This window comes from Astatotilapia calliptera, chromosome 5, assembly GCF_964374335.1.
Source record: "Astatotilapia calliptera chromosome 5, fAstCal68.1, whole genome shotgun sequence".
NCBI lineage: Eukaryota > Metazoa > Chordata > Actinopteri > Cichliformes > Cichlidae > Astatotilapia > Astatotilapia calliptera.
The window spans coordinates 26278643-26291401 of NC_137426.1; the positions used below are offsets into that span (position 1 = coordinate 26278643).

At 41.0% G+C, this 12759-nt stretch overlaps 1 protein-coding gene across 2 annotated transcripts; it reads right to left on the reverse strand.

Moving 5' to 3' along the window:
• Positions 1-521: 521 nt before the first annotated feature.
• evc (EvC ciliary complex subunit 1) lies at positions 522-12701 on the reverse strand. Of its 2 annotated transcripts, XM_026168474.2 has the most exons (20): positions 12215-12701; positions 11997-12110; positions 11684-11770; positions 10967-11190; positions 10787-10871; positions 10589-10687; positions 10378-10506; positions 10111-10272; positions 9780-9996; positions 8906-9054; positions 8621-8719; positions 8333-8545; positions 4837-4946; positions 4519-4720; positions 4210-4422; positions 3963-4098; positions 2882-2972; positions 1176-1302; positions 984-1080; positions 522-896 (listed from the first exon to the last, which is right to left on the reverse strand). In XM_026168474.2, exons 1-20 carry the CDS (start codon positions 12392-12394, stop codon positions 748-750), a joined length of 2883 nt encoding a protein of 960 aa, XP_026024259.2. In that variant the 5' UTR covers positions 12395-12701; the 3' UTR covers positions 522-747. The 2 variants fall into 2 exon arrangements, with proteins under 2 accessions (XP_026024259.2, XP_080157514.1); XM_080301388.1 differs by lacking the exons at positions 11997-12110; positions 12215-12701 and adding an exon at positions 11936-11982.
• Between the last annotated feature and the right edge of the window lie 58 nt (positions 12702-12759).

The window sequence follows — 12759 nt, forward strand, 5'->3', positions numbered from 1 at the left end:
AGTGGGTCAGGACCTGGAGCATATTTTCTCAGGCTGCCATGGCAATAATTGGCTATGTGTGCAAGATGAGCATGAAAATAAAGGGCAGATTAAAAATTGATGTTTGCTAATTGACACTCCTTAAACTTCAAACCGACAGTGAACCATAAGGTGCAGGCTAAATTGCCTGCTGGATTGCTGTGCACACACAAAAGTGTCTGCCAGACTCCAGCCCTCCCAGAGTTTTCACCATTACTCTGCATTATCATCCATAAAGGGTTGTACTTAAAACCCCATTAGACCAAGAGAGATGCGAGGCTTTCATCGCTGAGTAGTAGCACTCTGCTACAATGAGGATGGACATCTCTAATTCATCCAACAACTCACTAGAAAAGCATCCATCATCCTGTGTACTCAGGAATCAATACAGAGAATGAGCAGTGGTATGAAAAGCAGTGTGGGTGTAGGCAGTAAATGCTTTACTGACAGGGCCAGTTGAGTAGCAGCTCTCATAGTCGGGTATGAAAGAAAGACACAATTCATCACTTTCAGTGAGTTGTTATGTCATGATACACTTAAAAATACAGAAAAACTGAGGGAAACATTTCAGAATAACAGTATTTAAACTCTGACTTAAAACCTTTTTATGACAATACTAGTATCAACAGAGACATTTTGGCTTTATAAGAGGAAAACTATAACAACAACAAAAGAGTCAACCTTTTACAGAATATTACTGCAGGAAAATGTAAACGCTGTGAAATGATGTCAACTCTGATGAGATTCTCGTTTTCTTTCCTTCTTCTGTTTTGAACTCTTCACTGGTGTTACTACAGTCGGGGTGAGTGAAGGGTTCAAAGCTGGATCTAATGCTGGATTAAGGGCCAGCAGGTCCAGTATCGGGGCACTCTGATCACCTGTTCAAACGCAAACAAATTAAAAAGGACATGAAAGAGTGAAATGGGAATATACACAATTTAATTGTCTGGGGTAAGGGTGGTTACCAATGTCGTCCTCTTCACTGCTGTGTTCTGGATCATGGCTCTGGACAGAAATCCGGGCCAAAGCTGCAAGCTCAGTTATGAAGCTTTCTTCTGCCTCCTAATGGACAAAGCATCACAATGTTAACACAACACATCTAAAGGATGTAAATACACCTACTAGCAAAAAGTACAGTGCAGACGAAGCATACTAACCAGTAACTCTTCTTTGACCCTTTGCATGGTTTGATCCTGGGCTATTTTCTTTTGCCTAAGCTGCTCGCAAGTCATCTCCTGATCCAGATCATATTGCTCCAGCACCTTTCTTTTGTGAAGTTCAACCCTAATACATTTGAAAACAAAGATAAATTGAAAATTATATACAGTGGTCCCTCGTTTATCGAGCGAGTTACGTTCTAAAAATAACCCGCGAAGTAGCGCGCTGGGCCATTTATATGGATACATCATAATAACATCGGAATGGTTGGTAATATTAAAGTCCTGTTTGTGGCACATTAGTATATGTGAGGGGGCAAACTCCTCAAGATGGGTGGTGACCATGGTGGCCATTGAGAAGTCGGCTATCTTGGATACAACTTTTTCAATAGGAAGAGGGCCATGTGACACAGTTGTTGGAACAACAAAAGTGATGGTTTGGTGTGGTATATGGGTTACAACGATAGTGGGTCCATTCTTTATCAATGGAAACCTCAAGGCGACTGGATATTTGAAATTGCTACATGATGATGTGTTTCCCTCTTCATGCACTGAAGCTGGCACGTTCCCTGAGTTTTTCCAGCAAGATGGTGCACCACCACATTATGGGTGCCAGGTCCGAGCATTCCTAGATGAACAGTTTCCTGGAAAGTGGATTGGTCGTCGTGGGCCAGTTGAATGGCCCCCAAGGTCTCCCGGTCTGACCCCCTTAGACTTTTATCTTTGGGGTCATCTGAAGGCAATTGTCTATGGTGTGAAGATACGAGATGTGCAGCACCTGAAACTACGGATACTGGATGGCTGTGCTGGCATTTCTCCTGCGGTGTTGCTATCAGTGTTTGAAGAGTGGGAGAAGAGGGTTGCATTGACAATCCAACACAATGGGCAGCACATTGAACACATTTTTTAAGTGGTGAGAAACTTGTAAATAACTCATAAAAGAATAAAGTTACGTTGAAACCAAGCACACCATTGTTTTTCTTGTGACATTACCAATAAGTTTGATGTGTCACATGGCCCTCTTCCTATTGAAAAAACAAAAGTTGTATCTAAGATGGCCGACTTCTAAATGGCCACCATGGTCACCACCCATGTTGAGGAGTTTGCCCCCTCACATATACTAATGTGCCACAATAAGGACTTTAATATCACCAACCATTCCCATGTTATTATGATGTATCCATATAAATGGCCCACCCTGTATAATCCGTTGTGCCATATGGTCTGAAAACCCCCCCGGTAACTTCTGCCTTCCTTTAGCATGTCCAGAAGTCCAACTTTTTGTGCGATGGTTAGCATCTTCCTCTGCCTTTTGGGTGCTAGGGCAGGTACCTTTTACAGTGCAAAATGTTTCGTCGACATTGTTGTGTTTGTTGGGGAGAAAACTTACAAACATACAGTACAGCACTTCGAGTCACAATGCTAGCGATCTGTAATTCTGTAATGTACAGGAGACACAGCACGGAGGAGATTGATTGACAATGGTCTCCAGCTGATCAGGACACAGAACACAATGTGCTGTAAAAAAATAAATAAATTTAAAAAAGCATGCAAGATTGCACACCAAAAAAAATCGTCGAAACAGTGAGGGTACGAAAGGTGAACCGTATTATACCAAGGGACCACTGTACATGTTTTGTAAGAATTAATTTACAATAAAGTACCACTTAAAAAAAAAAATTACCAGCTCTACCAGTTTTATGTACCTCTGTTGGAATTCAGCAGATCCGGGTTTCTTGCTCCAGTTCATTAGCTCTCTCAGCAAGGCCCTGCTGCTCTCTTGCCCCTCATTCACCTCTGAAGGATTGAAGGAAATGTTTACAAGAGTAAATAGAGTAAGGTGGATTTTCTGTCTACTGACTACTAGCTGCCGTACAATTTTAAATGTAAAACTTGCCATTTATTATGCTCATTTCAGCTCTATTATGTTATTTTCTGACTCTAATAGAACACCTCTTCTTGATTCACAGATCAAAAGAAGCTTCAGTTATCTCACATTGGAAAATGGTGAACTCTATTCGATCAAGCACTTCTGAAGCAAGTCATTTCAGCTTCTCCTTCCTCCTTACAGGAAATCATTCATAGCTTAAGCAATAACAACACATCTGACTAGCATCATCTGCTCTCTTCTGTTAACAGTTTATCTCAACCCTGTACTATCACAGCTCTTACAGTAACACTCGCTAAGTGTTCACAGTCAGTGCTGTGTACTGGGAGAAAATGCCTAGAGTATTGCCTCCTTTTGAGGGAAATCAAATAACCACTTTATATATGAGTTACCTATCACCTTGAAGTAGTTTATAGGTAACAAGTCCTATTCTTCATACCTTGTTACAACTAAGGTATACCAAAGAGCATCTCTGAGCACACAACACATCAACCTTGAAGTAGATTGGCTACAGCAGCAGAAGACCACAATGAGTGGCACACCTGTCAGCTAAGAACAGGAAACTGAGGCTAGGCTCACCAAAACATTGGAAATACAAATCGAGTGTAACCAACATGAAGGCACCAATCCATCCTTCCTCTTCAACCATTTTACATCAAATAGCTCAAAGTGGTTTGTTGACAATAAGTTCATTGTACTTAATTGTCCTCCAGTCACCAGATTTCAAACCGAAAGAACTCCTTTGGGATTATTTGGAAGGGGACATTTGTAACAAATGAGAAAATTATTTTACAAATAAGAAGGCAGCTCCTTCAAGATTTCTGAGTACTCAGTAATGAATACAGGGTTACTCTGGTTACTTTAGTTTAAAAACTAAACTCGTGCTGGGTCTGTCTCACCCTGGTTTATTTTTGAATCATCCTGGCGCAGTTTTCTGGTGATATCCTGTAGGTGGGAATAGTAGCTTCGGACCAGCGAAGTAAGAGAATCTTTGGTCAAGTAAACGCTCTCTGCAGCAGCTTCCGTCATGTGGTGCTAGTGGAATAAAAAGGTTTTAGCCTGCAACCTAATGAAAACCAACCACTGGAAGCTAATTCTCAGTTTATTAAAATAAGTGAAATTAAATAACTTTCACCCAGGTCTTACCTTCAGGCTAGAAGCGGTCTGTAACTCTGTAGGCGGGTCTTCCCTCATTTGTTGAATGGCATAGCTTAGGGTGTTGCCTAGTACCAGCTGTGCATGGCTCTGAAGGAGCTCTGTTCCCGTTTCCAGTTCAGACAGGAACTCCTGCTGGAAGCTATTCCCCAAGAGCTGACTCTCTGGGCCCAGATGTCTCTCTGCTAGGCTGGGCCTGCCATTCTGTGACCGTTAGCAGATAACAGTGTTCAACAGAAGAATTATTAAAACACTGAACAAATTAAAAACAACTGTGTTTATATGTGTGAATTTTCCCACCTTGAGAGTTAAATTGACACACAGCGGGTTTTTACTGGGATCTTCTATTAGTAGAGCTCTGAAATCAGTCTGAGATAGTGCCTTCAGCTTGGACAGCCTCATCTCTTTCAGCATATGTAGACAAAAGTGCCTGACCACAAAGTGCCTCTGCACAACCAGCAGAAAGTGCTCATGTTTCTTCTGTATCAGCTTCCCCATTTCACTAAGAGAAATATTACATTCCATTACTTCCTATTAACTCATAAGTGGATTTGGCCACAGTGCAGACCTAGTTTTTTTATACACTCAATATGTCATAAATATTTTTTACGATTTTACCTGTTGAGTGTGTAGCTCTGTTTGGCTACCATGTCTTGGATGAGCTTCATCTGTTGTTCCCTCAGGTGTTGCAGACAGGACTGCCCTAAAGCAATCCCTTCAGTCCATACCTACACAAAGAGAAGCTCAGTTTAAAACAAGGAAAAGCAATTTTGTAAGATTCTCATTTAATTAGATCACTGGGCAGGGTTTAAAAATCGGAAGAAATTACTGTATTTTCCGCACTATAAGACGCATGTAAAATCCTGAAATCTTCACAAAAATCAACAGTGCGCCTTATAATCTAGTGCGCCTTATGTATGAATTTTGGTTTGTGTTTACTGACCTCAAACTGATTTTATGTGGTACACGATGCTCAAAAATCTGTCAAAAACATTTTTTAGTACCACTTTTCGGAGCATTACGGTTACCGTTGCCAGGAGCCTCGCGGAGTAATACGTACTGTGCTTCAACATAACATTACCGTGTTGTGTGTGTATAACGACTCCAAAATGGCACCCCTCGAAGAGACATGCTTACAAAGTGGATTTTAAACTCTGAGCAATCAGTTATGCAGTAAAAAATGGAAATAGAGCAGCTACGAGACAATTCGGTATTAATGAGTCCATGGTGCGCAAGAGGAGGAAGCAAGAAGATGACCTAAAACTAATAAAGAAGACCAAAAGGAGTTTCCGAAGGGAACAAGGCGCGATTGCCGCAGTTAGAGGACAAAATTGAACAGTTATTGAACAGAGAACAGTAGGTAGAAGTGTCTCTACAGTCTCTATTCGACTCAAGGCAACAGCGGTAGCACGTGACATGCAGATCAACGACTTTCGAGGGGGACCCTCTTGGTGCTTCCGTTTTATGAAAAGGCATAATCTCTCAATCCGCACAAGAACTACTATCTCACAGCAACTACCAAACGATTACAAAGAAAAGCTGGCCATTTTCCGCACCTACTGCCAGAATAAGATCACTGAAAAGAAGACCCGGCCAGAACTCATCACTAACATGGACGAGGTCCACCTCACCTTTGACATCCCTGTGAACCGCACTGTCGAGAAAACAGGGACCAGTACGGTATCTATATGCACCGCAGAGAAGGAGAAGTCATCCTTTACTGTAGTTCTGGGCTGCCAAGCTAATGGCCAGAAACTACCACCCATGGTCATTTTCAAGAGGAAGACTTTGCCAAAAGAAAAGTTTCCGGCCGGCGTCATCGTCAAGGCTAACTCAAAGGGATGGATGGACGAGAAGATGAGCGAGTGGCTGAGGGAAGTTTATGTCAAGAGACCGGATGGCTTTTTCCACAAATCTCTGTCTCTTTTGATCTACAACTCCATGCGTGCCCGTCTCACCACTACAGGGAGTGCAGAATTATTAGGCAAATGAGTATTTTGTCCACATCATCCTCTTCATGCATGTTGTCTTACTCCAAGCTGTATAGGCTCGAAAGCCTACTACCAATTAAGCATATTAGGTGATGTGCATCTCTGTAATGAGAAGGGGTGTGGTCTAATGACATCAACACCCTATATCAGGTGTGCATAATTATTAGACAACTTCCTTTCCTTTGGCAAAATGGGTCAAAAGAAGGACTTGACAGGCTCAGAAAAGTCAAAAATAGTGAGATATCTTGCAGAGGGATGCAGCAGTCTCAAGATTGATGATCACGCTTCAGAAGCTTTGCAAACAATCAAGCGTTTCATTCAAAATAGTCAACAGGGTCGCAAGAAGTGTGTGGAAAAACCAAGGTGCCAAATAACTGCCCATGAACTGAGAAAAGTCAAGCGTGCAGCTGCCAAGATGCCACTTGCCACCAGTTTGGCCATATTTCAGAGCTGCAACATCACTGGAGCGCCCAAAAGCACAAGGTGTGCAATACTCAGAGACATGGCCAAGGTAAGAAAGGCTGAAAGACGACCACCACTGAACAAGACACACAAGCTGAAACGTCAAGACTGGGCCAAGAAATATCTCAAGACTGGTTTTTCTAAGGTTTTATGGACTGATGAAATGAGAGTGAGTCTTGATGGGCCAGATGGATGGGCCCGTGGCTGGATTGGTAAAGGGCAGAGAGCTCCAGTCCGACTCAGACGCCAGCAAGGTGGAGGTGGAGTACTGGTTTGGGCTGGTATCATCAAAGATGAGCTTGTGGGGCCTTTTCGGGTTGAGGATGGAGTCAAGCTCAACTCCCAGTCCTACTGCCAGTTTCTGGAAGACTCCTTCTTCAAGCAGTGGTACAGGAAGAAGTCTGCATCCTTCAAGAAAAACATGATCTTCATGCAGGACAATGCTCCATCACACGCGTCCAAGTACTCCACAGCGTGGCTGGCAAGAAAGGGTATAAAAGAAGAAAAACTAATGACATGGCCTCCTTGTTCACCTGATCTGAACCCCATTGAGAACCTGTGGTCCATCATCAAATGTGAGATTTACAAGGAGGGAAAACAGTACACCTCTCTGAACAGTGTCTGGGAGGCTGTGGTTGCTGCTGCACGCAATGTTGATGGTGAACAGATCAAAACACTGACAGAATCCATGGATGGCAGGCTTTTGAGTGTCCTTACAAAGAAAGGTGGCTATATTGGTCGCGGATTTGTTTTTGTTTTGTTTTTGAATGTCAGAAATGTATATTTGTGAATGTGGAGATGTTATATTGGTGTCACTGGTAAAAATAAATAATTGTAATGGGTATATATTTGTTTTTTGTTAAGTTGCCTAATAATTATGCACAGTAATAGTCACCTGCACACACAGATATCCCCCTAAAATAGCTAAAACTAAAAACTACTTCCAAAAACATTCAGCTTTGATATTAATGAGTTTTTTGGGTTCATTGAGAACATGGTTGTTGTTCAATAATAAAATTATTCCTCAAAAATACAACTTGCCTAATAATTCTGCACTCCCTGTAGATACTGGTGTCAACAGGTCGTTCAAAGTTAAATTATGAGCTGCGTGGGAGCATTGGATGACAGAAGGCGAACACACATTCACCAAGACAGGGAGGCAACGCCGAGCAAGTTACGCCACTATCTGTCAATGGATCGTGGATGCTTGGGCTAAGGTATCAGTCAAGTGTTGTCCGAGCTTTCACAAAGGCTGGAATAATCACTGAACAGCTAAGTAACAGCAACGAGACTGATTCGGATAATGATGAGAGGGATCCGGGCATGCTTAATGCCGAAATTGCCCAGATGTTTAACTCAGACATGGAAGGTGAAGAATCTGATGGAATTGTGGAAGTTGAATGGACTGAAAAAGTTACAGCGTAGTGTTACAGCTTAACAACGTTAAGAGTTACTGTGAATGAGCTTAATAAAGGTCGAGTTATCTGACTGTTTTGTTTGTCTTAATGCGCCTTATAATATGGTGCGCCTTATGTATGAAAACAGACCCACTCTTCAACAGTGCGCCTTATAGTGTGGAAAAAACGGTACAGGGAAAAAAAATTCATTAAATTTGAAATGTGAAATGAAACAATGACACAGATTCAACACAAGTTTTCTACCTGTTCATATGTATCCAGCTCAGCCCTAATGTCATCCAGTTGCTGCCTGGTAGTGCACTCCACCTGCTGTAGCTGAGCAGACAGCTCCTGCTCCAGATCCAGCCACAGTTTCTCACAGTGTTCAGCAGAGAGCTTTGTCTGAGCAGGAACAGAGGAGAGAAAAACATCCTTGGCCAGCTCCCCGAGCCTCTTGGACCAAGAGGTACGAAGTTTCTGAAGACACAGAAACTACATAAGAAAAACAGACGAGCTCTGTAAGCAGACAGAATTTAGCGATTGATCATTTACCTTCCAGAGGTCACAGAGGCCGTCAACCACCCTTCTGTCCTGCTGCTGCTCCAAGTCCCAAATCTGTTGCCTGTGCTTCATCAGCAACTCATGATATACCTGGAGGGCACATAAGCTCAGACTTACTTGCACACTTTCCATGGTCTCTTTTGCCTAGTTATTGTAACTACAGTGACTAAAACTGACAAGAGGAAAATTCCTCAAGTACCAACAGAAAATCATATTCTTTAAAGCTCTTTCACACAATCCCATTTCAACAGTAATCCTTAAGGTATTGGACCTGACCTTGGTAAGCTCCTGTAGGTCACTGGGACTCTGTTTCAGTTCTAAGGCACGGCTCTTCTCCTTGGTGTGACTCCTCTGAAGCTTCTTCCTCTTGGACACCTTTTTGCTGCACTTCTCATTCACCAGCTCATTTGTCTTTTTCATGCAATCTGCAGCATAGAGGAATCTGTCAAGCTCAGGATTATCAAGACAACTGCATTTGTTTTATTGCAGTGCAAAGATAGTTTGATGAATATAGAATAAAAGTTAAGTAATATGCTTTACTTGGTGTATTTAGCAAGTAGTCGTGACAGAACAATGTCTCCTAACTGCATAGCTCCATAGTCTACTTAGGTTTCTCACAATTATTAAAATCTCGAGCACAAAAGGAAATAAAAGTACCAATAAGTCCAAAAAGAAAAGATTCTTTGGCTGAAAATTGTAGGCACAGTTAACGTCTAAACAGCATTGTCCTGTTTTTGTTGTCTATGACAACAGTGAGGGATATGTAGAAAGAGGCTGAGAGTCTGGGATGCACTAATACATACAGTATGATACTCTCTGCTGTCCTGAAAGAACTTGACCTTATTTAAGGAGCTAAAGAGGATTCCCAGAAAATGGCCTATTTTCAGAGTCCACCACTTAAATTTAAGAACTAGGCTAGATATTACAGATTGCCATTTGTCTCTGGGAACCATTTGAGTATATTAGAAGATAACTCCACACACATTTGGTCAATCACTGCAAAACTGTCATTACATTTTTTTTTCCTGTTTAGTAAATATATGCCTTAAGAAACATACATCTTACTGTCAAATATAATTCTCTTATTTGGTAGAACCACACAATAATTTCATGAGATTCAACTAAAACTATTTCAGTTTATTCGTCTTACCGTCAGTGCACTGCTGAAGGCCTTCAATCAGTGTAGCCTGAATTTTTGAAAGTATCTTTTCCATTTGGCTAAATTTCAACATGTTATCGCTTGTCAGCTGTTCCAGAGTTGTAGCCATCAAGCCTTGCCTTAGAGTCACCTCCTGTCTTAGCAAGGCAGGCTGGGATTGAATGAGACCTGTCAGCTCCTCCCACCACAACAACTTCTGTTGCATTTTCTAAGAAATGGAAAATAACAGAAATACTCAGAAGCATTTTTTCAGTCTTAAAATGATGACAAAAGTGATGAGAATAAAAATAAACGCTACTCCAAATGACGAGTGTTGGTTAACCTTTAGATCTACTTCTTGAGCCTTCAGCAGATGCTTCTCTACTAACAGAAGTGTCTGAATCAGAGTCTGAATCACATTCTGAGCTTCATCTGGAGAGAAAGAGCTGGTCTTCTTAAGTAGCTGTTTGCACAAGTCCTCCACCTGTTTGCTGAAACTTTTGGACTATGAAGAGAAACAAACATTGTGCAGCCATGTTTATTCATGGAAGGACAGCATAAATAGATGGAGTCTAAAAGATGTGAAACAGCTGTTCCTCTCGACTTTTACCATTTGAAGGCCACGTTCAAGAAGATCTTTCTGACTTCTCTCAATTTCTTCCAATGTGCACGGATCATCTTGACTCTTCTCACTCACAGCTTGGCCTGCAGTTAACTGTTTCCTCAACTCATTCAGTTCCTTAAACGATAAAAACTGATGCTTACATTAAAAGTTTTAAAAGTCAGTGATTCTAAATAGAGTACTAGTAATTGACTCCTACCTTTTCTTGCATCTGAAGAATATTCTTGGAAAAGGAAGCATCATTTTTGTCTTTTGGAAACCGATAGTTCAATATTATTTTCACCATCTGTAGAAAAATCTAAAATATGAATAAAAAATATATATTAGTATGACAACATTCTTTAAAGGATATCTACAAGAAATCTAGTACATTATAAGACAGATGATTAAAGCTCACCAGATATTTTTCGTCTTGAAGCTGAGAGCAGTGATGTTGTATGTCCTGCAGGGCCAAACAGTAAAGGCTGATCCTACTTCCAAAACTGTGTAAACAAATGGGTGAGTGTTGTTACTTGGATCTGTGCAATGTGCCATGATTAATTGGTGGTTATAATGTGTGTGTACAGTTATTTTTTACCCCGTTTGTGTCAGTGTGTGAGGATAGTGGGAAACCCTGTTAAATCTCTGGTTCTGTAAGCTCTTGGGGAACAGCGAAGAGAAAATGAACTGACTGCTGCCATCGTTGTCCTGCTCTTGGCTCACAGACTCTCCATCCATGAAGGAGGACGACTCTTCATTAGGCATCACTGGCAACTTTGAGTGCTCATGTAGAGACGGATTGGATGCTCCATCTGCTAAAGGCTGACAGGAACAGTGAAACATAAAGCGGAATCAGTAGCCAAGTAGGCCATGTTTCCTTCTTGTCATTGTAAAACACAACTTGTACATATTCTTTATATCAATTGTATTTCTAACTAGCATTGTGCATATTGTAGTTAATGAAATATGCAGTTAATGGAAGAATGCAACTACTACTTATTAGTGTATGTCAATCGAAGCCAAACTTCCATCAGTTAATTTGCATCAAGTTAATATTCAATCCACTTTGATCACATGCACTTAACAATACTGTGGGTATATTTGGCAAAATATTTTTCAACTGCAGTGTTAGTTAATCACATGGATTCGTCTGCATACGTAAATTCATTCACATTCTACTGATATTTGTGGTAAACAGACAAAATTAACAGCTTCAGCCCCCCAAAAAAGGAAAGACTTTAGCATATCTGGAATAAAACACTGTTTAGTTGTGTACGTGTAATTCTGCCACATGTTCTAGAGATGGTGGACTTACTCTGTATTTTTGGTTGATGGGATAAACCACTTTTGCTCTGGATGCAAAAGCAGCCACATCGCTGTTCACGGGTGGCTGCTTCTTCTCCTGCTCAATAAGTAAACAGAGTAAACTATTAAAGAGAAGTCTTAACCATCAAAAACTTTGTGACACTGAATAAAAATCCAAGTTTATGTATGCACAGTTTTGGTCAGAAGTTTACAAGCAGTCATCATGGGCATGAATGTTGTGGTAATTTTGGACTTGATTTACCTCATTCATGTACCTGTGCAAAACAACACTAACTTTCAGTAATTGAGTCTTAGAGTAATACTTTGTCATGAGTGGTTCCACTTGGAGCCTCCTCCTTGCATTTGCTGACATAGTCCCTTTGGTTGTTGTCTAATTCAGCATCATCAGGTTCAAGCAGTCTACTTGCATTGTAACCCTGATGGGACAAAAGAGAAAACAAACATCTCAAATATGGAATGTAAAGTGTAAGGAATCAATACAGTGGATTCAGCGGATGTGGAAGAGACTATTTATGCTTACTTGTCTCGTCAACAGCAAAGGCTTCAGACAGAAGACATACAAAAGAGCAGCAGCTAATATTCCCGACAGCCCTCCGCACACTGTAGTTACTGTCAGCAGTCCTGTGTACAGATGCAGCGACTCGGGGAAACTGACCAAAACGTCGGTGGCGCATTCCGCCATCATTTCCCTCTCTTCCATCTTTGCTTTGCTTCAAACTGTAGAAATAATACGGAGCATTTTGTAGGACTCATCGAGTAAACAATAACATCTGACGCTAGCTAAAAAAAAACAAAAAAAAAAAACAATCTCTACACCAAACTTATCTGCTCGAGAATGATTTCAAAGGTTTTCGTGTTTCGTTAAAAAATACGGTTCTAAACTTGAGCAAGCTACGATTTCCAGCAACTTATTTGAGCCAAAACCTTGTCCTAAAACGACTAACTAAAAAAAAAAGAGGGCTGGAAGGAGATTTTCAGAGTGAGTCAATACCGTGCTGCTAGATCGGAAATGAAATACGTTTGCTTTCAATGTTAAAGCACGATGAATTATCTCTGCATAAAAAT